The 25,333-nt window shown below is 36.6% G+C and overlaps 1 protein-coding gene across 4 annotated transcripts in view; it reads left to right on the forward strand.

The window, feature by feature from the left end:
* The window catches only part of FAM3C (FAM3 metabolism regulating signaling molecule C), a 52,531-nt gene that overhangs the window by 20,145 nt on the left and 7,053 nt on the right, over positions 1–25,333 (forward strand). For all 4 annotated transcript variants that reach the window (XR_009541946.1, XR_009541945.1, XM_060156793.1 and 1 more), the window contains 6 exons: positions 4,751–4,780; positions 5,554–5,677; positions 16,217–16,275; positions 17,392–17,442; positions 19,615–19,699; positions 25,172–25,298. Coding sequence is in view for 2 of the 4 variants with exons in the window: in XM_060156793.1 (XP_060012776.1) it covers positions 4,751–4,780; positions 5,554–5,677; positions 16,217–16,275; positions 17,392–17,442; positions 19,615–19,699; positions 25,172–25,298 (476 nt within the window). In the remaining 2 variants the exon portion in view is untranslated. The remainder of the gene's footprint in view (positions 1–4,750; positions 4,781–5,553; positions 5,678–16,216; positions 16,276–17,391; positions 17,443–19,614; positions 19,700–25,171; positions 25,299–25,333) is intronic.

Below are 25,333 nucleotides of genomic sequence, written 5' to 3' on the forward strand. Positions count from 1 at the left end.
TAGGATTTTTACATGGGGAGAAGGAGTATTTTCAAAGTGGGATTCATTTAAAGCTGTATTAGTTGCCAAGCCACTGGTCGTCAGCTATGAACAAACACTGAGCTACTTTAACTAGGATAGTCGTCTTTCTTAATTTTCATTTTGCTTTTTCCTAATGTTACGAACGTGCAAGTTTTTATTGTGTATGTTTTAGCTATTTAATTTAGGCATTCTTAGGGCAGATGGTTTATTTTGTTGTCATAACTGAAGTTAGGACAACTGAAGTTATGTTTTGTATCCACAAAACCTTATTGGATTCCAATCTATTGAATTGGTGAAAATTTAATTTGTGTGGTTATTTTTAATTCTTATTTCAGAATAATTCAGCAAAGATGGAGATATGGTTGTGTTTGCCATTTGTTTAGCATCTAACAAGTTTAACTCAACATTAAGATTGTTTCTATAATCAGTATCTTAGAGGGACCCATGAGATTAACTATAGTTCTTTTGGTGGTGAACTTTTCCCATTTTTCAACTTGTTGATATAATAACTTACTTGATAGTTTATGTAAATTTACATTCAAGTTGATTATATAGTACTGTTTTAGAAGAATACAACATTTCTAGAAAGGAAGAATGAAAAATTTTGCCTGCAATTAGTAGTTGAAATAACCAAAATAGATTCTGATTTTTTTAAACAATTTTTAACAAAACTTTTTATTTTAAGATAATTGTGGATTCACATGCATTTGTAAGAGATAATATGGAGAGATCCTACATACCCTTTACTCAGTTTCTCATTGGTAACGTCTTATAAAGCTACATACAGTGTAGTGTCACACTAGGACATCAACATGGGTACAATCTACCAGTCTTAGTTATGATTGTAGTTTAACATAGTGTTAGTTTTCAATATGGATACTTAACAGCTAGTAAATGTACTGAAAACAGTCCAAAATATTTTTGCAGTTAGTACTTAATATTCTCTTTAGTCGATTTACTTTTACCTTTCAGATTTAAACCACTGAAATATTATATCCATATAAATTATTTGAGACATTATTAAAAACTAAAGTACAAAGTAGTTCTATTGGATTTCTTTAGCCTGACTTGTTGAAAGACATTCACTGATAAAACCAAATGTTCATTATTGTTTCTTGAAGTGAAAAGCTGAATATATTGAAAGACATTAAGAATTAAAGCTATCAAGGTAGTTTGAGAAATGAAAGTTGCAGAAAAGGAGGGATTTTTGTGTTCGTGTGTTGTGCCCAAACTCTACATGTGGAAAACATCCCGTTTTATTTATGAAAATTTACCTTTTTGGCCTCCAGGTGCTAAAATTCTCAGAACTTCAGGCCAGATAGAGGGCTTTTGCTTGTGATGCATATTGGATAAAATTTGTTTTAATCTGAAAAGTTTTTCACAAGAGGCTTTTTTTTTTCCTTTGAGCATCTTCTCCCCTTACTCTTACACAAATTAAATGGAGGTGATGTTATTTCTCAAGAGTCTGATGATTAAGAAACATTTACCCCAAATTTTATCCCAGTAAAGTTTTTTAAATTGAGTTGCATTGATTTATTATTTATTTATTAATACCTCTTAAGTTTTCCAATCAAACCCATTTGACCATTTTAGAAGCTCATCCCTGGTTTTCCTTCTGTCTCCTTTTCCTCAGCCACACTCTTCCTCTGAGTGTTAGTTGATGATTAATGTCTCTAAGATTTCTCTCCTCAGCCCTCTCCTCATTTTAAATCCTCCCTTTGTGTGGCCTCATCATTTGCCAGTTTTCCAGTTTATATCTTCATCCCAGGTCTCATTTACAAGCTGGCCTCTAGACTTCTGCCTGGGTCTTCTCCAAGTGTCTTAAAATTAACAGGTCCACAGAGAGCTCAGCACCCATTACCACACCCCATCTCCTCACTAGACAACAAACATCTTGAGTGAGAAACAGTGTTTTTGTTCTTTGGCTCATGTAAATGGATAAATGAATGCTTCTAAAGGCAAATGTCTGAGCGGTAAACTTGATTCCTCCCTTTCCATCACCCCTCCATCTGGTCTGTTCCACAGCCTTAGTTGTTCTGAGCCTGTCTACTTCTTTCAAACCCACAGTCACTGCTTTTGTTCAGGTTGCTACCCTTTTTTACCTGGATTACCTTAGCAGCGTCCTTGTCCTTGTGGACTCCTTGTCTCGAGTCTTGAATCCTCTGCAGTCTGTGCTCCACCCTGCAGTCAGAAGGATGGTTCTGAAAGCTCCCTATCCTGCTTCCTGCTCCTGGCAGGACTAGTGGTTTTTATACCTGTGATCATTAGACCTCAGACAGTCCCATTTTGTTGGGGGGGGTGAATATAAGTCTGGGTGCTAGAATGAGATATGGCTTTGAAAACTGGCTCTGCCGATTACTAATTATGCATAGAACAAATCCAGTTGCTAAACCTATCTGTTCTCAGTTTCTTTCTCTTTAAAACAGAGGTGATGGGCAAATCAACAATACATGCAAAAGTACTTGATAGAGTGTCCCACATATGTGAATGAGCTGTTATATTACCCCTGTTTTGATCCCACTGTCTTCCCCATATCTGGCTATCATAAGTTGGGTATGCCAGCATTTCTGATTTGAACAATATTCCTCCGTAAGCATCTTAACATCTGAGCCTGATGATACATGTTTGTTTAGGTCTAAGTGAAATTGAGACTTTCTTTTTTTTTTAATTAATTAATTTATTCATTTATTTTTGGCTGCATTGGGTCTTCATTGCTGGCCGCACGTGGGCTTTCTCTAGTTGTGGAGAGCAGGGGCTACTCTTCGTTGCGGTGCGCGGGCTTCTCATTGTGATGGCTTCTCTTGTTGCGGAGCACAGGCTCTAGACATGCAGGCTTCAGTAGTTGTGGCGCACGGGCTTAGTTGCTCACGTCATGTGGGATCTTCCCAGACCAGGGCTCGAACCCGTGTCCTCTGAATTGGCAGGCGGATTCTTAACCACTGCGCAACCAGGGAAGTCTCAAGACTTAATAGTCTGCATGCTGCTAATCACTGGTTGCTAGTCACTCTCTGACTTTCATTTTCTCATTTACAAAAGTGAGAGCATTGGACCGAATGGTCTCGAATTATTTTTCCCTTTTGTGACATAATGAAGGAAAAATGATATAATTAAGAAAATTGAAAGAATGAGCCCCAGCACCCTAATTTACTAATTGATCATTTTTTGTTTCCTTCAAGTCTTTGTCCTTATCTGTGAATATATTTAGTACTCACAGATAAAGTTTGTTTTTTGCTCTATTCCATGCATTAAACTTTTCCCATGTGACTGCATTGCATTTATGACTTCAACGGTGCATAATATTCTGAGTGTTCTGTAGAGTTAATGACCTTCATTTACTTAGTCGTTTTCCTGTTTTTAAACATTTACATATTATTTTCAGCTTTAACATTCTGTTCTCCAGTTTCAGTACTGGTTTTACAGGAAATTCGCAGTTATCTAAAATAGTACAGAACTAAAAACTAAGTGACTATTTATAGTCAAACAGCTGGCAAACATTTATGACACTGCATGCTTATTAGCTAAATCAGGAAATGGCTAGCCACAATACTGTTGACGATCTGAATTGTAATCTCCTGGGCTGGGATCAGATGTTTGTGCTTTTAAAAAACTCTAAGTGTAGATGTCCAGGTTGACATCTACTGCATTCGGGTTAAGATTTGATCAGAAAATTCTGGCTTCCTTGAACTGATAAATGATAAAAACTCTTAGTAATGACTTTTTTTATTATTATTGTACCTAATACATTTCTATTTTAGGGAAATTAAAGCTTCCTACCACCACTATCCCTCTTGTGTGCTTCCCACTCCCCAAATCTCTTAGCCTAACCTCTGAGATAGATAGGACTTTATATGCATATGTACACTACACCATACAGCAGCAACAACTTTTAAACACCCTGATAGTCACCAAGTATATATTTAAACTCATTTAAAGGGAAGTTTGAAATACTGTATGATATCACTTATATATGGAATCTAAAAAGAACAAACTCAGAGAAAAAGAAAAGAATGCTGGTTACCAGGTGTTGGGAGGGGGCGGAGTTAATGAGGAGACATTGCTCAAAGGGTACAAATTCCCAGTTATAAGATTAACAAGTTTGGGGATTGAATGTACCACATGGTGATTATAAGCTAATAATACTGTCATATACTTGAATGTTGCTAAAAGAGTAGATCTTTAAATGTTCTCACCACAGAAAGGAAGTGTAAGTATGTAATGGGATAGAGGTGCTAGCTACTATTATTGGGGTGTAGTATTATACCACTATATGTACCGGTATCCTGGTAATCATTTTGCAGTTTTTAAATGTATCATATCAAAGTGTTGTGCACTTAAACTTAACACAATTTTATGTGTCAACTGTATCTCGAGAAAGCTGGAAAAAAATAAAAAATGAATTTAAAAAAGTTAAGCTTGTAGAGTAACTTTCTGATTGGGATTTAAATTTATAATAACTAAAACTAAACATAAAATGTAAAGGTAAAAACAAAGTACTCTATCAATAATAAAATAATACCCTCCATAATTCCTCTACATAATTGTTTGTAGTGAATTATGTAGCCTAAAGTTACTTTCTCACTTTTTCTGTAAAGTGATATTCATGTTTTATGTATTGTATACTAAGCAATAATTCAAACACATTTTTATAGGCCTATTAGCTCCACACATGTTTAAAAGTGATACTTGCCAATAGCTTTATTCTTTCTAACGATAACTTTTTTTTCCTTAGCAAGGTCAGCATTGGACGCAGTTGCACGTTGTAAGTATTTCATCTCAATATTTTGCAGATGGTTTATTCTTTATCTCTTAGGCATATGAGAACCTATATTCAAACAATGGATATAGTTCAATGTGAGCAAAACTGATTTTAGAAATTATTAAGTTTTAAGGAAACTATTTGATTGAACAGCTCAATATTTTGGGTATGTATTTATAATGGATATTTTGTTCCATTAGTGTTTTTTAGCTTCAGTGTTATAAGTACAGAAAGTGTGTAAAAGAATTCCTAGTTAGGGGATATATGTATATGTGTAGCTGATTCACTTTGTTATAAAGCAGAAACTGACACACCATTGTAAAGCAATTATACTCCAATAAAGATGTTAAAAAAGAATTCCTAGTTAGAACTAGTATGTGAGCAGATATTCAGTGATGCATCAGGCTTTTTACTGTCCATTTATTTTGCATATATGGACTGGAAATGCAAAGTAACAATTCCAGACCTCCCCCATCCTGGTTTTTTTAAATGAGCTTAAAAATAATTAGATAAAATATATTTACCCTCATGAAGATCATGTTACTTGTTCCATTTATGTTAATTGTTAGCTTGTTTCCTAGGAGGTTCCGTTTTGTTTTGTTTTGAAGTTCTTTGAAACTCTCAGGAAAAAAAAAAAAACAAAACTTGCATGTAGTTTAAGATGTGTATATCTTGGTGTTCCGCATAATGCCCTTTGTGGTTTGAGATATGAAACAAACTAAATACAGAGTCTGTTAACGTTGTTTTCTTAAAATAAATTTTTTTTCTCTCCAAAGCTACAAAACCTCCCAGGTATAAATGTGGGATCTCAAAAGCTTGCCCTGAGAAGCATTTTGCTTTTAAAATGGCAAGTGGAGCAGCTAATGTGGTAGGACCCAAAATCTGCCTGGAAGACAATGTGTAAGTATTTATCAATTTGGAAGTATAATGTGTGCTATTAAATTTTAGCAAATTGAACCTGAGTTTAATGGATCCTTTGAAAATGTATTGGGCATGCTTTTACTAAAGAAAAGTGATTTCCATTTCCATTATACAATTTTTCTCCACTCATTTAAGGAGTCTTAAAGTTCTTAACATTCCGTATTAAGAGTGACATAAGAACATAGCATTTATTCAGCTTCATGTAAAGATAAGAGATTTCCTCTGAGTAAATTCTCTAGATCCCAACTGGTAGTCATAGACACAAGGTGGCTATTTAATTTTGATTCTTAAGTAATACGGGAAAAGTTAATTCATTTAAATTAATTAAAAGTTCAGTTCCTCAGTCACACCAGCCACATTTCAAGTGCTAATAGTCACGGACAGCTTGTGCCTACCCAACTGAACAGCACAGACAGAGGGCATTTCCATCGCTGCAAAGAAGTCCAAATAGGACCGTTTTTGTCAAATAGATAGCACTGCCCTAGATAATGAACACTTTATCTTACAAACCAACATCTTTCATCTTAAATGTTTGAATGCTGCTTGTTGAAGTATGAAATAACCCAGCAATAACCTCTAGTCCATTGTGGCCCAGAACTGCTTGCCACTAAACTGAATGGTTTCCTTTACGGAGGTGCTCTACAAAGTATACTTTTTAGGTTTTTTTCAGCCTCCTACCCCAGTGTCCATTGTCACTTGATTGTGAAGTTCCTGCCTGTGAAGTTGCAAACCTTACTTTTAGTTGGTTGCTTTTAATCTGGTCTTGCCTGAAAAATTAGATATGTGAGCTTATTTAAGCTTCACATAAAATAATATATGTACCATTAATATGTAGAATAAAGAGTGAGGTAATTTTACAGATAGAAGGAAACGAGGCAGTTTTCCCCAGCATTTTGTGTGTCTTTTCTTTTTCATATAGAAGCGCTAACATTTTTATCCTAACCCCCTTTTCAGTTAACCATGCATATGTTATTTAGCCTCTTAAAATAACACTTTTCTTATAAATTAAAGGCTTGAGCTAGGTGATCTTTAAGATCCCTCCTCATTTCCTTTTTCCTCATGCTGATGGTAATCCATTGTCCTCTGATGTCTCATAATAGTCTTGCTTTACTGAATTGAATTAAAAAGCACTTGGATTTTAGAAGTTAGTAGATTTTGCATTAAATAATATCCTTCATGTTACCTTAGAGTGTTCCCATTCACCATTTTCACCTTTTTCACCTTGTTTGGCTAAAGGGGCCAGAAATTTGATTCTGAATAATAAGCAGAAGTTTTCTTAGAATGCCCAGCCCATGGTAGATTGTCTTTAGACACCTCTGCCCCCTTGAAGCATGAAAGTTTTAATTCAAAGAAGAAGAGATCAAACTAATGAAGACTAGCAGGTTCTCTATTCACAGATTAGAACAGGTTAAAAAGAAGAGAGAAGCATATGTGTGCAGGCAGTGGAGTCTGGTAAAATACGTTCGGGCTCAGAGCCAGAGAACTTGGTTCTAGCATAGTGGGCCTGTCATGTAGAATTTGTATTTCAATTCGTTTAACCGTAAAATTGAGACAGGCTACCTATCCATCCTCTTTTCAGGAATCATTCTGCCATTCCCATGAGAGGCTAAATAATTGATGGGATTTTACAGTTTTGCCTCAGGCCCTGAAATCTAGTCCTTGAAGAAGGACTGAATAATTGGCCAGGGATCCCTAGTGGAGAAATAGGGACAATTCACAGTCTAGTACCTTTTCCAGTATATTCTATTTCTGTACTGAAAGTTTTTTCCAGGGAATTCCCTGGTGGTCCAATGGTTAGGATGCCGCGCTTCCACTGGCAGGGGGTGCAGGTTTGATCTCTGGTCGGGAAACTAAGATCCCGCATGCTGCGTGGCCAAAAAAAAAAAAAAAAAGAAAAAGAAAAAAAATAGTAAAAGCAGATTGATACGTGGCATATTCATTTGTAGCCAATGGGTAATTTGAGACATTAAATAGCATGTTTCTAGAAAGTTTTTCCAACAAAAAATGTTCAAGAAAGAGTCTGAGTTTTCTTAGCGTCATTCATTCCATTCACTTATTCAACAGATATTTGCTGAGCACAGTCCCTGCTTTCATGGAACATACAGTATAGTAGGGAGATGGATATTTAAGAAGTAAATGCAAATAAATAATTAGAAATTGTGGCACACGCACAGAGCAGCAAGGTGTGAAGAATACTTACTGGGGCAAGTGAGGTGAGGTCGAGGTGTCCAACTTTAGATTGAATGGGTCAAGGAATAATTTCTCTAAGACAGTGATGTTTAGTCTGAGAACTAAAGGATAAGAAGGAAGACAGGGGCTTCCCTGGTGGCGCAGTGGTTGAGAGTCTGCCTGCCGATGCAGGGGACACGGGTTCGTGCCCCGGCCTGGGAGGATCCCACATGCCGTGGAGCGGCTGGGCCTGTGAGCCATGGCCGCTGAGCCTGCACGTGCGGAGCCTGTGCTCCGTAACGGGAGAGGCCACAACAGCGAGAGGCCCGCGTACCACCAAAAAACAAACAAACAAACAAACAAAAAAAAAAGGAAGACAGCCAGGTGAAGAGTGGGGGAAGACCATTCTAGACAGAAGGAAGAGCATGCTTGAAGGCCCTAAGATGGGACAGAGCTGGAGAGAAGTAAGGGCTAGGCGAGTGGAATTTACAGGCCATGCAGGGAAAGAGATGAGATCTTTTTCTGAGTGTGCTGAGAGGTTGCTGAAGGTTTTCAAACTCTGGCATGTCATCACTTCACTTACATTGAAGAAAATGATCTGACTGCTGGGTAAAATGATTGGAGAAGTAAAGAGAGCAATTGGAGGGTGATTACCATGGCTGCCATAGCTCTTCAATTCCACTCCCCCCACCCCACACACAGTTAGCAAGAGACTTTTTTTGCCTGTGTACCCACTGAAATATGTAAGTGAATACTAAAAATACGTAAGTAGAAATTTTAATATTTTCCTACACATGCTCTGAGCATATGCAAACTCATTTTGGAGACTACTAGTCCAGATCATTGCTTCTCAGTGGGGGTGATTTTCTCCCCAGGGGACACTTGTCGAGGTCTGCAAACATTTGGGGACATCAGAGCTGTGGAGGTGCTGCTTATAGAGGCCAGGGGTGCTCTTAAACCTCCTACGGTGCACAGGATAGCCCTTCCACACGCATTATCAAGTCCATGATATCATCATAGACTGAGATTTAGAAACCTCAGTACAGATAAAAGATGGTAAGATAGGGTCGTGGTCATGGTTTTAAGGACAAGTGGACGCAGTCAAGATACATCATGGAGAATGAGATGGATTTCAAGCTTCTCATTAGTTAGAAATAGAAAATCCCGGGTATAAATATCCGGTGTCACACAATACAGGAATTGTAGCTCTTTTTCTTTTGTATTAGAGAACCCATAGAGTTTACTAATATTCAAGATACAGCTTTTATTTCAGGCATTTACTCGTATGATTTCAGTTTATATGAAGTTGATATTAGGAATAATACTTCACCTTTTATTATAATCTTAATGTTTGGTACAGAAATTATATGGCAGACTATTTTGAGGGATTTTTTTTTTTTTTCACATTGAGAGGCAAGATAGTGTTTTGGGCTGTGAGGTCCAAAAGGTAAAATCAAGGATACTATGTAGGTACTTACATAATCATTTAAAATATAAACATTTTAAAAAAGTAAAAACCATTCTAAGGTCATGAGTGGTAAAACAGAACAGCCAGCCAGCCAGCCGGCTAGTTTTGACCCATGGGCTGCAGTTTGTTAAACCCTTCTCTAAACGAATCGTAATAGCTAGAGCACGTTGGAGGTATTTGAAACAAAACTCTATTCAAAGTTGTAGAATCTATCTATAGATTGTATAATCATTTTTTTTAGCTATTTGCCTGCAGGTGTGGAGCGGTGGTGGGGTGACCTTCATATTCGTAAAGGATAAAAGAAAATATTTCAACTTGTGTTAGTAAGAGGGACTAACCTTTTATACATTAAAAATCTTTAGTGGTTTGTCCTTTGCTCGCTTTAAAACTTGGTAAGCTACTGCCCTCTTGTGGGAATCCTATGTCATAGTGCTGCTTTGTTGCCTTTATTTCTCTGCTCTCTGATAGACGCAGCCACACACTCCAAATGATCTCTCTTGGAGAAGACGCCGTGACACTTAATTATTACTCTAACAGGTTAATCATAGCTGTGGCTTCTTCATATCAGTGATGGCTACAACGCATTTCTGAAAGGAGCAGAACAAATGCATTTTGAAACTTCCCTCTTATGCAGCAGACTTGTTTGGTTCTCTTATGGCCCACCTTTCACAACTGGTCTTGCACACACATAAAAAAGGCCTGTGTTTTATTAACTACATTTAAGTTTTAGAGAACGAGTGAAATTTTGAAGACAGATATGCGAAGAGTATGGGTAAATAGTTAAATGTTACTAAGCTTTTACAAATCAAATTCTTATGCTTTTCCTTTTTTAATGGATCTTGGAGTAGAGTTTTTTTTTTTAACTTTTTAGTTTTGAAAAAATTACAGAAATATCAGGCCGTTGCAAAGATAGTACAGAGAGGTCTCATGTGCTCTTCACCCATTTTTCCACGTGGTTATATCTTATGTATCAATAATTATAGTATAATATCAGAATGGAAATTATCAGTTAGTATAATGTGTGTGTTTAGTTCTATGTCATTTTATCATGTGTAGACTCATGTAACCAGGACAGCAATTAAGATACAGAATTATTCCGTCACCACAAAGATCTCTTTCATAACACCCTCTAATAGTCACCTCCACCATCACTGACCCCTGGAAACCACTAATCTTTTTATCATTTCTATCATTTTGATGTTTTGAGAATGTTATATAAACAGAGTCATATAATATGTAACCATTTGAGATTGGATTTTTTTCACTCAGGACAATGCTTTTGAAATACTGGTTCGTATTAATAATTTGCTCCTATTTTATTGCTGACTAATATTCTGTGGTATGGATATACCACAGTTTATCCATCACCTTTTGTCCTCAACCAGACAATTTCAGTGCTTCTAATTTGGGCTGTTATTGATAAAGCTGCTATGAACAGTCATATAGAGATTTTTGAATTTCGAATGCATCTTTATTTCTCTGTAATAGAATGTCCAGAAGCTCTGGGTTGTGTGGTAAGTGTGATGTTTAATTTTGTAAGAAACTGCCAAACATTGTCCAGAGTGATTGCTCCATATTACGTTCCTACCAGCAGTGCATGAGAGATCCAATTTCTCTGTATATTTACCTGCATTTGGTATTGTCACTATTTTTTATTTTAGTTCTAATAGGTGTGTAGTGGTATCTCAATTATCTGTCCCTTATGTCTAGTGATGTTGAACATCTTTTAATGTGTTTTTTTCCCACCTGTATATTCTCTTCAGTGAAATATCTATTCATGTCTCTTGTCCATTTTCTAATTGGATTGTTTGGTTTTTTACTGCTGAGTTTTGAGTTCTTTTAGTATATTCTAGATATGCATCCTGTTGTCAGATATGTGGTTTGTAACTGTTTTCTTCCAGTCTGTAGCTTGTCTTTTCATTCCACTTACCAGGGTCTTTTGCAGAACCAAAGTTATTAATTTTAGTAAAGTCCAATTTATCAATGTTCTTCTTTTATGGGTTATGCTTTATTGTTTGTTTATGGATTGGTGTTATGCCTAAGAACTTTTCAACAAGCCCTAGTTTTCAAAGATTTTTCTCTACATTATCTTCTAAAATTTTTATAGCTTTATGTTTTACATATGAATCTGTGATCCATTCTACATTAAGTTTTGAATGAAGTATGAGATTCAGATTAAGGGTCAATTTTTTGGCCTGTGGATATCCACTTGCTTCATTACAGTTTGTTGAAATGACTATCCTTTCTCCATTGACTTGCTTTTCCTCCTTTGGTAAAAAATAAGTTGGCCATACTTCCACTAGTACATTTCTTTGTTCCACTGGTCCACTTCTTGTTCTCTCTTTGTTCCATTGATCTGTATATCTATTCCTCCACCAACACCACATGCTGTTGATTATACTAGTTATGGAATAAGTCTTGAAATGAGGTAGAATGATGCCTCCAACTTTACTCTTTTTTTTTTTTTTTCCAAAATTGTTTTTAGCTACTTTAGTTTCTTTGCCTTTGTATATGACATTTGAGAATAATCTTGCCTCTATCTACAGAAAACCTTGTAGGGATTTTGTTAGGAATTTTGTTAAACCTATATGTTAATTTATGGAGAATTGACCATCTTTACAATGTTGAATCTTTCAGTCCATGAGTATGACATGTTTCATTTATTTATATCTTCTTTCATATCTTTCATCACCATTTTGTGGTTTTCAGCATAAGGTCCTACACGTGCTTTATTAGGTTTAGACCTAAGCATCCCCCCTTTTATTGAGCAATCATAGATGACATTGTGTTTTTAATTTCAGTTTCCTTGTGTTCATTAGTATATTGACACCCAATTGATTTTTATATGTTGATCTTGTATCTTGTAATGTTGCTGAATTATTACTTCCAAGAGGTTTTTTTGTTTTTGTTTTTGTAGCTTCCTTGGGATTATCCAAACATGCAGATGACAAACATGCCATCTGCAAATAGGGACAGCTTTGTTTTCTTCCTTTCCAATCTATATGCCTTCATTTCCTTTTCTTGGAAGTCGGTTAGGACTTGCAATACTGTGTTGGGTAATAGTGGTGAGAGCAGCCATCCTGGACTTGTTCCCAATTTTAGAGGAAAAGCCTTCAGCCTTTCACCACTGAGTATGATGTTACGCAGTAGTTTTTTTGTAGATTTTTTTTTTTTTTAAATCAGTGTGAGGAAGTTCCCCTCTATTACTACTTTTCTGAGACTTTTTATCATGAACGGTTGTTGAATTTTGTCAGATGCATTTTCTGCATTGAGATGATCATGTGATTTTTCTTAAGCCTGTTAATATATAGTGGATTACATTAACTGTTCAAATAATTAACCTTTCATCCTTAGACTAAACCTGACTTAGTCATGGCTTATGATAATTTTTAAAAAATATACTGGTGAATTCAATTTACTAATGTTTTGTTAAGGATTTTTGCCTGTATTTTAATGAGGCTTATTGGTTTGTTGTTTTCTTGTAGGTTTTGGTATCATTGTAATACTGGCTTTGTAGAATAAATTGAGAAGTATACCCTTCACTTGTGTTTTTGGAAAGAGTTTGTGTAGAGTTGGTATTAATTCTTTTTTAAAAAACATTTGGTAGACGTCTCCACTGAAACTCTCTGGGCTTTGGAGATTTTGGGGGTGGGGGGAGTTTATAAACAAATTCAATATTTTTCATAGTTATAGGACTATTTAAATGACCTGTTTCACAATGGATGAGTTGTGTTAGTTTGTACTAGCTCAGGAATTGGTCCAGTTCATCTAAGTTGTCAAATTTACATGTGTGGAGTTGTTCATAGTATTCCTTTATTATCCTTTTGCTATGTGCAGGGTCTGTAGGGACATCCCATTTCATTCTTCTTTTTTTTTTTAATTTATTTTTGGCTGCGTTGGGTCTTTGTTGCTGCACACGGGCTCTCTCTAGTTGCGGCAAGTGGGAGCTACTCTTGCGGTTCACGGCCTTCTCAGTTGCGGCATGCAGGCCCTAGGGTGCATGGACTTCAGTAGTTGTGGCGCGCGGCCTCAGTAGTTGTGGCACACGGGCTTAGTTGCTCCATGGCATGTGGGATCTTCCTGGGCCAGGGATCGAACCTGTGTTCCCTGCATTGGCAGGCGGATTCTTAACCACTGCGCCACCAGGGAAGTCCCCCATTTCATTCTTGATATTGGTGATTTGTGTCTTTTTTTTCTCTGTCAGTCTTATTAAAGATTTGTTAATTTTATTGACCTTTTCAAAGAACCAGCTTTTTGTTTCATTGATTTTTCTCTTTTCAGTTCCCTTGATTTCTGCTCTTTTTAATTTCTTTCCTTCTGCTTGCTTTAGGTTTCTTTTTAGTTTTGTGAGATGAGAGCTTAGGTTATTAATTTGAAACTTTCTTTTTAAATGTGAGCACTTAGTGCTATAAATTCCTTAATCTCAGTACTCTTTTAGCTATGCCTCACAAATTTTAATAAGCTGTGTTTTCAATGTGTTTTTTAATTTCACTTCAGACTTCTTTGACCCATAGATTATTTAGACATACATTGCTTAGTTTCCAAGTGTTTGGTGATTTTCCTATTATCTTTGATTTTGATTTCATTGTGGTCAGAGACAAATTTGGTATGAGTTCAATTCTTTTAAATTTGTTGAGGTTTACTTTATGGCCCACGATATGGTCTGTCATAGTATATGCTCCATGGGTACTTGAAAAGAATGTGTATTTTGCTGTTGTTGGGTAGAATGTTCTTTAAATGTCAATTAGACCATGTTGGTTAATGCTGCTGTTGAATTCTTCTATACCCTTTGTAATTTTCTGTCTACCAGCTGTTGAGAGGGGTATTGACATGTCCAACTGTAATTGTAGATTTGTCTGTTTCTCCTGTCAGTTCTATCTGAGTTTGCTTCACATATTTTATATCTTGATTGCTTGGTATTTTAATTGCTTGGTATTTTAATATAGCCACTCCTGCTTTCTTTTGTTTAAATAGCTTTATTGAGATACAGCTCATATACCATACAATACATTCATTTAAAGTATACAGCCAGTGGTTTTTAGTGTATTCAGAGATGTGTGCAACCATCACCACAGTCAGTTCTAAAACACTATCATACCTCAGAAAGAAATGCTGTGTCCTTTAGCTATTGCCCTCCTGTTCCATTCCCATCCCATTCTACTCCGTCTCCCCTCCCCTCCGACCAGCCCTAAGTAACCACCAGGTTTACTTTCTGTCTCTATAGATTTACCTATTTTGGAAATTCTATATAGATAGTATTATATAATATGTAGATTTTTTGTGTGATCAGCTTCTTCACTTAGAATAGTGTTTTCAAAGTTCATCCATGTATCAGTACTTCATTCCTTTTTATGGCTGAATAATATTCGATTGTACAGATATGTCACGTTTTATCCATTCATTAGTTTGTGAACTTCTGGGTTGTTTCTACTTGTTCCTTGTAGACAGCATGTAGTTGGGTCTTATTTTAATCCACTGTGCCAGTTTCTCTTTTCATTTGATATGTTTGAACTATTTATATTTATTATAATTATTGACATGTTAGGGCTTAAGCCTGCCATTTTATTCTTTTTGTTGAGAAAATTGTTCTCTCGTATTTGAAAACGTATTACATGATTCAACAAAAACATCACACACATCATTGACAGACAAGGGAAGTTCCAACATATGTCTTTATTGCTCAATGTTTCAGCTTTTTCTTACTTTGTCTTACTCTTTAAATGAAATAGCATCCAACTTTTGTATTAGAATTTTACTCATTCATCACTTGCAACCATAGGTTAAGCACAGATGAGTTATATGAAAATCGCCTAACACATTCTGTGAGAATCAATGGCTAAGTGAAATTTATAATAAAGTATATATTTTATTAGCTGTAAAATGTGTGCTACAGATCCTTTCTGTCAGTAAAATTTATAATAAACTTACATCATTGGTTGGGAATGTAATTATTCACAATAGGTAAGAGATAGAAACAATCTAAATGTCTGTTGATGGATGGATAAAGAATAGATAGATAGATAGATGGTATCATACACGAATACGGTTGTGTGTGTTCACACATATGCAACTCCCCCCTCTCCACCAACCTCAACCCAACCTCAATGATTGTTAATCATTGAACAGCACATCACTGTGAATTTTTAGAATAAAAGGTACCTACAATTTTAGTTTAATAATTCTAATTCAACAAACTGAACTGATAACAAGCAAATGTTTTATTCATACCTTCTATTTCACAGTATTTATTATCTTTATGTCATGGTCTATGAGCTGCTAGTGGTTGATTACCGCAGAATGATGTTACAAGTCTTATGGTTAGATGCAGTAATTATATGAATACAATATTCCTTCTTCTGGGTATTGAGAAATTTTGCCTTGGTAATCACTAAGAGAATGTTCACAATTAAGTTAAATTCTTCTTGCTCTCAGATTATAAAAAATTTTAGTAGCATCTCGCTTCTGTTTCATGTCACATTGATACTGTAGAAGGTAGAAAAGAGGTTACCCTTGTTTGTTCCCTTGAGGATGGTGCAGACCATGTGCATAATGTCCACATGTTTGAAGGATTTTCTAAAATGGTATTTCATAACCTGACACACAGAGCAGCAAGAAATAGTCTAGTATTTCAGCACTAATACTTTGTAATATATATTTCTATTCATGAAATCTTATTTAAGAACATAGCTTTAAAATTATTCAATGTTAGACTGTCTTCTCTGACTTGGTAGAGACCTTTCAGTCTCCACTGCAGTACTAAACAACTGTACATATATATAACATCCCCAACTTTTTTTTTTTGTCATGGATGGCTTTATTTCTTTAATGTATGTTTATGTTCAGTATCTAATTCTAAATTTGTCTTGACTTTCCCCCTTCAGTTTAATGAGTGGTGTTAAGAATAATGTTGGAAGAGGGATCAATGTTGCCTTGGTAAATGGTAAGAATAATTATTTTAGCTTATGAATGTACTCAGTGTATATTCATATGTCCCAAAGTAAAATGCACTCTAATATCAAGAGATCAGGTGAGAAAGAGTCAGGTTTGACATTAAAGCCCTCCCCACACCCTCCCAAAACACCAACTGTAGGTCGAGACTCTGCATCTCAGTATTTATAGCGTGCTTTCTTGGAAGCATCCAGCTTGCTGTCCAGTGAGTAGAGAACTTCCCATGAGATTGTCAGGATACAACCAATCTAACATTAAATTGATGAATCCTTGCTGCAGATTTTGGAATCCTAACATAATATAGATGGACGTGAATGAGGGTTTATAGAATGACAGAGCGTGGTGGACTGCTGGATGGGGTGTGGGGCTGAGTGAAGAGTAGGAGTCGATTGTAATTTTTCAGTATCGTCCACGTTGAATCCTGAACATCTCGAGTGTTCTTGCAAAATCACATCTGAAAGTATGAACCCGTGAAGTGAGACTCAACTGCATACTCGTCTTCTATTTCTGGGACAGTCACCCTTGTAAATCTGTATAGGGTGATTATAAACCACAGCCACCTTCTCCAGTTCACAGTGTAGGAAAATATTGTTTACTTCTTTCACAAGAGATACATTTTTGTGTTTCTACTTTCTTCATTTTCTTAGCTATAAAATGCTCTATACGTATTTGTCTATTTAATTGATAGCAAAAAAAAATTTTTCAAAGGGAATTAAATACAAATTTTTTGAAAGATGGCTTTGACAATAGAAAATAGCATGGATTCATGGTTTTTTTTTTAAAGGTTTATGTATTTTGGGGTAATTTTAAAATAAGGGAAGATGGTAACACATACGGATGAAAAATATCTAACTTCCAGTGATCTACAGTCAACAGTGAACTTCTGTTTGCTACTCTTCAGCTTACAAGATTAGTGAGAAAGTCCTATTCAAAAAATACCCTTTTAGAAAAAATTTTCAGATGCATACAGTTCAAATTTTAAGTATTTGTCATAATAATTCTTTCTCTGCTAATGAATTCACATCAGTCATTGGATAAGATCATTTGTCTTATATAGTGTAGAGTATATTTCAGTTGCATAATTTGCTATGAATTCAATCTCTTTCAGGAAAAACAGGAGATCTAATAGACACCAGATATTTTGACATGTGGGGAGGAAGTAAGTATGAATAACATATAAGTGTTCTGTTGCTGGCACTGAATCACATCAATATAATGTAGCCCATTAATGAGAAAATAATGGTACTAATTTTGTGTTAGTTCATTTTATTACTCTTTCTTTTCACTGAATGTCTAGCTGTATTTAAGTGATCAGTCATACTGCATACACTTTGCTTTTTATAAAAATTGTTGGTGATGTGTAATTAAGAGCAATAATATCACAATTGAGATTTTAAAAAAATCTGAGTCCTACTTTTTGCAGGACAACTAATTCAAAGCTTCGGGCTCTTTTAGGTTTCTGCCTGAAATTTCTAAAAAAAAGAATAAGTAATTTGAAGAAGGACATAACCAGTGTAAGCATTCTTAGCTGACTGAATTGATTTCTTTTCATATGATTTTTCAGTCTCAAAACTAAGTTTATAACCAGGATGATTATTCAAGTAGATGAATATTTGAGAGAAGGAATGGAATTTCCTTTCTGGTCTACTGGACTAAGAACAATCCACAGATGATCTTCCTAAGTTGGAAGTTCCTCAAGGAGCAGGTGGAAGTTAGTCACCAGCGTGCAGAGGGAAGTAACTGGCACCTCGAAGAAGGATGTGCCTGAGAGAAGGAAGGCCAGCACTGATTTAGCTTCTGATTCTTTTCTAAGTCGAGGCTCTCCCCTGCACCTCCCCATTCTCATCCGCTTTGTATATTCCCTGGAAGCCAGCAGTCGTTAGGCTTCCTGAAATTTATCTTGTTTTCAGACCATTCAGCTTTCCTAATATTTCTTCAGCTTGTAATGAGATAATGCATGTATTATTTATTTTTTAAATGAGATCAGAAGAACTTTGCATAGCTGTCAAAACTGTGTAAACTTAAAATGTACCATCAATTTTAGATACTAAAGGCATAATTGGTTCTACCAAAATTTATTGCATGGAATAACTCTTATAAAACTATTGTCGAAATCACCCATGTGACCAGAAGCTCTGGTATTTCATCTCAGGTGGATTAACTACTGCTAAAAATACTCCTCAAATTAAGAAGAAGTTGTAAATTACTGCCATCTTTGGATTTAAATCGAAGTGATTTGTTAGCTGCTCTGTTACATTTTTTCTGAATTAAAAATGCTATTATTTTAAGATAGAATTCAGTTAGAGAAAATCTTTGGAATCTTTGCTGTGGAAAGAAACTGAGTAGATTTGAAGGAACCCAGTTTTGAAGTAGTATTAGACTTGGGGGCTGTAAGGAAACCAGACGTTGTAAGGGGTTCAAGATGTAGAATAATTTGCAGTACCTGATCAGCCTCTTTGGCATCATCAGTTTATTGTCACTGAAGTGGTGTTTAAGCCCTTCTGAATCTTGATATACTAGATGAAGCAGGTAAAGACTGCAATATTTACCTTAATTAGTTCGGCTTTTAGTGATAACTAACCTACATTCCTTCCCCTGGTTTATAGTAAGTAGATATGCCCAGGAGTTTCTTTAAATCAGTGTGTGTGTGTATACAGTTGTCCCTTGTATCTGCAGGGGACTGGTTCCAGGACCCTCCACGGATAACCCATAATCTGCATATGCTCAAGTTCCATAATTTGACCTCCATATCTGCAGTTATGCATCCACGGATTCAACCAAGTGTGGGTTGTGTGGTACTGTAGTACTTATTGAAAAACAATCTGCATATAAGTGGGCTCCTGAGTTCAAACCCCTGTTGTTCAAGGGTCAAATGTATACATACTTATATAATTTTTTTTAAATTACAGATCCTTTTGTGCATTAAATAAAAGTTCTCTGTCTTCATTTTTAGAAAAGTATCTGTGCAAACAACTTGCCATGTACTCAGGGAGTCCATGAGCCTTTCTCCTGCTCCCCTCAATTTCTTACTTTAAATCATAAGTCATGCTTTAATATGACTTTGCTATGGTTTTTTCATTTAGCCCCTGGAATATCAGTATAAAAAACGTACAGGATGAATCAGGATTGGGAAATTTTAAGTTGATGGGAAACTTAATTTTTAACCTGTTCATAAGATTTGTCTTTCTTTTGGTTACTCTACGTTAGAAATTATTGATTTACAAGAACTTCATTTTTATATTACTAACTTTTAAGAGATTATCATGATGTTTACTCAGTCATTTAAAAAAAAACCCAAAAAACCAACCCTCAACCCTTTCTTTTTTTTCAGATGTGGCCCCATTTATTGAGTTTCTGAAGGCCATACAAGATGGAACAATAGTCTTAATGGGAACATATGATGATGGAGCAACCAAGTATGTAAACTTAAAAATTTATGCAACTTTTCAGACTTATAATAATATAAGAAATACATTTTCAATAAAAACATTTATAATATAGAGCAAAGTAATCCAACTTTCAGATGAACACCATTAACATTTTTTTATTTTGCTTTCTTCTTTCTTGTATTTATTGTGATACATTGTTGTGAAATTAGAATCACGTTGTACATGAATTTTTTTATACTCATTTATGTTCTGTTTTTAACAACTATATAGTTTTCTCTGACAATAATATTCTTCAGTAGCATTTTTTAATGGCATTTCCCGAAGTGTGTTCCGTGAACACACTTTAAAGCTGTAATGGCTCTTTTAACCTTTTATCATGTTACGTTTCCAGGTCATTTTACCCTCCTGGTTGGATTTCTTGGGCATTCTCTAGGTGATTATTGTCTCTCTTAAAATGGTGCCCCAAGTTGGACATAGTGTTCCCAGATGTGGTCTGGCCAGTACAGGGTACAATGGAGATGCTAGCTCACCATGTTTGAGAAATTACGTTTAATATTCATGGAGACTAGTGTTGCATTCGTTTTCTTTTGGCAGTCACATCACATTTTTGGTCAACTTAAATTCTCAGATCTTCTCATTTGATCTCAGATTTTTTTTTTTTTTTTAAACCACTGCCAAGTCAGGTCTTCCTCCCCATTTCAGACCTTGCTTTTGTTTAATGTGAATGAAGGACTTTATATTCATATATCCTTGTTAAATTTAATTTTGCTGTTATTGGCCCACTTGGTCTCGATTCTGACATTTGTCCTATGAGGTTTCCATGGCCCAGGCTTCATACTCTCTCCAGAGTCATTCAGGTGTCTAAATCTAAGTCATTGACAAACATGTTTACCACAGGCAGTGTGCCACCAGCTGGAGGCCGCCTCCAAGGGATTCATCTAGTCATCAACTGCAGAACTACTTTTCAGACAGTTTCCACTGTATCCTAATAGGCATACCATTCAGTTGCTGTTTAATTATTTTATTTTCTGAGACCATCAGATACTCACTTGAAATTCGTGAACGATGCTAATTATAATACCCTGATCTACTGCCCCCAAACCTCTTCTAAATCTGAAATATATGAGATGGTGTTAACTTGGCTTTATTTATTCCTGCCTCCTTCCAGCTACTCCCTCTCTCTTTTTTTTTTTATTAAATTTTTGGCCGCGTTGGGTCTTTGTTGCTGCGCACGGGCTTTCTCTAGTTGCAGCAAGCAGGGGCTACTCTTCGTTGCGGTGCACAGCCTTCTCATTGTGGTGGCTTCTCTTGTTGCAGAGCACAGGCCCTAGGCGCGCGGGCTTCAGTAGTTGTGGCTCACGGGCTCAGTAGCTGTGGCTCGTGGGCTCTAGAGCGCAGGCTCAGTAGTTGTGGCGCACAGGCTTAGTTGCTCCACAGCATGTGGGATCTTCCCGGACCAGAGCTTGAACCCATGTCCCCTGCGTTGGCAGGTGGATTCTTAACCACTGCGCCACCAGGGAAGCCCTCCCTCTCTTTCTTTTCTTCTTCTTTGTGTAATACTCACAGGAGATCCATTCTCAAATTTCTACTCCATTCTGGAATTTGCTAGGAGTTAGAATTAGTTTGATTGGACCATTGTTTTTAAAATTTTCCTTGTCTTTTTTGAAAACTGGAATATTTAACTAACTTTTAATGTCTTAGCATCTTCATTTTCCATGATGCTTCTAAAATAACTGACACGACCTTGAAGACTTTATTAATAAGTTCCTTAAGAATTTAAGTGTGTGACATGTGTGGGCCTGGAGGCTTAAATTTATTTTAAAGCACTTAATATGGACATTCCTGAGCTACTTTTCCCTTTTTATGTTGACGGAAGAGTGTTTGCCTCCCTGGAAAAGACAGTTGTGCTTTGATCTTGATATTATATCATTCTTGTGAAACAGTAGGTCCCTTCATTATTTGTACTTGGTAGCAAAAGTTCTCTCTGTGGCCTTCAGTAGTTGTATGAGTCACATCTCATTTTGAGCACTCAGGTCTTCCTGGTAGTAGTAGTAAAAGTTTTGTCATTAGTAACATGATGTGCCTTGTATTTTTGCACACTTCCTTTTCTCAATTTGAACCCATCACACAATGTAAGTGGACTCAGGGAGTTCAAACCCATGTTGTTCAAGGGTCAGTTGTATCTCCAAAATTAATGCTATGTATAAATATATTAGTTACACTACACTGCCTTTTAAAGAAATGGGGCATTTTGATACCTGCTGTATCAAATGCTCAAAATATTGGCTGTGTTGCATGGTTTTAAACTTCTTTTTAAAGCATGAAATCATCTTTTACTTACATAAAAGATATCAAAAAGGAATAATAAAAATCCCCTAGATTCTACATAGGCAGATTAGAAAACTTTAGAAATTATTGAGAAAGTTGTCTTGTTCTAAATCTATAGTTAGATATACATAGGGACATGCGGCAGGGCTGCCTAAGACCACCCCCAGGTTTGATGATTCACTGGGAGGAGTCACAGGACCCAGCATACAGACCTGCTCACTCACTGCTATGATTTGCTGCAGCAAAAGGGTACAAAGCAGAATCAGCAAAGGGGAGCTAGCAGAGAGCAAAGTCTGGAGGAAGCCAGGCTCGAGTTCCTCTCCCAAATGGAGTGACACAGGACATGCTTAATTCCTCCAGGAACAAATTGTGACAAGACTATGAAATGCTGTCCACTAGGGAAGGTTATTAGAGACTCATGGCCCAGGGTTTGTACTGGGAGCTGGTCATGGAGGCACCCTCCGCCTTACATATCCCCAAATTCCAGACTCCCAGACAGAAAGTAGGTGTTCAGCATAAACTGTATTGTTTGTACAGTTTAGACACAGTGAATCATTCTGCTCAGTTCTGTGAATGGGGGGAGCCTCCCCAAATCCAAGTTGCCAGATGCCAGCCAAGGACCAGTCTTGCTGTTAGGGCTTTCTAAGGCGTTTTATTAACCCTTTTCTGCACAGGACCTAAGGGTGTTCCCATTGAAAAGTAAGGAAAGATTAACGGGATCAAAATGCAAAGCTGTTTCAAGTTGCTTCTAGATCTTTGGCTAAATTGGCTTAGTTTATTCATACCGATCAAAATGACCACTTCTGAAATTTAGAAGTACAGAAGGAAAAATGACTGCCCTTCAATATATTTAATTGATGTAAAAATTTTTAGATAAGAAAAAAATTTATGTACTTCTGGCTGGGGGCCAGGCCTGCGTTTGGATAACCACCTACCTTGCAAGCAGTTTTTGTGTATGAAGCAATCTCTTGGCATTTGTGAACCTAACATTCATGAGCAACCCCGAAGCCTGTGAGATGCAATTTGTGATTTTTCTGAGATGTAACTGAATCAAGCCCCGAGGCTTTCCTCCAGGAGGTTGTCATTACGCTGCCCAGTAAGCCTGACCTCTGTACTTCAACACCATTTGTTCTCGATAAAGCAGCAAAACTCACTACTAGTACTGATGATGCAAGTAAAATGTTCTAATTAAGGAGCCAGAAATAAAACATTTGGATAAACTAAGGAGTAGAATATGATGGTCTGCAGATCCATGACATCCTAACATGATTTAGAAACAAGAAAACAGGGTTCAGACAATACTTTCTGGGAATGTCCCTCTAACATACAAGTTGCTTATCACATGAGCAGACGAATGGAAGTGATAGCTAATTCATGTAAGGACGGGTACAGGAAACACAGCTACAGACAGACTTTGGGGAGAAAGCCAGACGTGGGTACACGTGGTTCTCTGTGAAGGTCTCAAAATCTTCAGAGACTGAGACTTCACTGGTCCCACAGCCATTTCATTTATTTTTATTTCCCTTGATTATAAAGACATCGCTGTATATAGATGAGTCTGAAAGGCTAAATATTCCAGGGCTGCCCCTGATTTTCTCACTGATTCTAGTGAACTTCCCCCAGGAGGACAGCAGTGCCCAAGCTATGGTTAAAACAGCTCCACTGCCCCATGGATGTGGTTTGTATAATTTTGGAAGGCTAATAACATTGTAGCTCTTTCCTGTTTTATGAAGCTTTTTTTAACATAAAGTATCCCGTTTATCTTCAAGTAAGTTACATTAGAACTGTTGCGCCTCATGTTTCTTTCATTTATCCATTAAAGGAGCCAGCTGATATTAGCATGGGGTGCTTCAAAGAAGGCTGCAGGGTAAACAGGCGCCTTCCTCACTGGCCCTCCTGCTACTTTGCAGCCAATGATCCTCCACTTACTTGCAAATATAAAACTTGCCTTGCCTCAGATTTTAGAAGAACAAACCTCTCTAATTGACCTATAAATGCCATCTTTTGGGTGATATAGAGGACTTACTGGCCAGATACCTGCACAGGTGTCCCTTAGTTATCTTTTTGTGTTTTTTTTTTTTTTTTTTTGGCTCTACAACCAGCACGTATCTTCTGAATTTCTTCTCCCTTTTGAGACAGAGGAGAGGTGGAGAATCACTCACAAAATCACTCACAAAATTCCTTAAAGGCATCTTTCAGTTAGCTGTTTCCCTAGCAGTTGCCTTTTGTCACTGCCCTTTCTTAGCCGCTATGTGGTTAATATTTTCATTTTTATTAAATAACCACTTGGCAGTTGTCTCTGAAGTAGAATTTATATCCCTATTCTCAAAATTCATTTTCTTTTAAATAAAACATTTGGTGTTAGAAACATCCAAATTTCTATCAACATTCACCTTTATTCTATTCAACTGTAATTTACAAAGGGTTTAGTGGAGATTCAAAGTGATTTTTAATTTTACAAAGATGTTGGTTGCTTAAGATCTTGGATTAACCTGAATAGGCACCTGCTGACTACAGTTTCTCTTATTTATTTGATGGATGTAAATGAAAATGAATTGTTGTTGTGAAATAAAGACACCTAAAAGGTACTTCTAAATAGCATGAACTTGAAATTAATTTCTAGATTTCATGGCTTTCATCACTAAAGAATTCAAATAGGACTTCCCTGGTGGCACAATGGTTAAGAATCCGCCTGCCAATGTAGGGGACTCAGGTTCGATCCCTGGTCCAGGAAGATCCCACATGCCTCGGAGCAACTAAGTCCGTGCACCACAACTACTGAGCCTGCACTCTAGACCCTGCGAGCCACAACTACTGAAGCCCTCATGCTCTTGGGCCCAGGCTCCACAGTAAGAGAAGCCACCGCAATGGGAAACCCACGCACCACAACGAAGAGTAGCCCCTGCTCGCCGCAAGTAGAGAAAGCCCGTGCACAGCAACAAGGACCCCATGCAGCCAAAAAACAAAAAAAAATTCATTAAAAAAAAAAAAAACTCAAATAGTAGGAATGTTACTCTGATAAAAAATTTTTTTTATGTTCTCTTATCTAAGCCAGCATTCTCTCTCATTTATTTCATGGTTGTAAGTTAAGTATCCTAACTGTATCAGTATTACTTAAATAACATACAGGGCACTACATTTATTGAATTATTCTTTTCCTCCCTCTTTAAGACTCAATGATGAGGCCCGGCAGCTCATTGCTGAATTGGGGAGTACATCTATTACTCATCTTGGTTTTAGAGACAACTGGGTCTTCTGTGGTGGAAAAGGCATTAAGACAAAAAGCCCTTTTGAACAGGTTAGTGTCTTAGGCTTTCCTAATTAATGGACAAA

This window comes from Lagenorhynchus albirostris, chromosome 8, assembly GCF_949774975.1.
Source record: "Lagenorhynchus albirostris chromosome 8, mLagAlb1.1, whole genome shotgun sequence".
In the NCBI taxonomy this organism is placed as follows: domain Eukaryota; kingdom Metazoa; phylum Chordata; class Mammalia; order Artiodactyla; family Delphinidae; genus Lagenorhynchus; species Lagenorhynchus albirostris.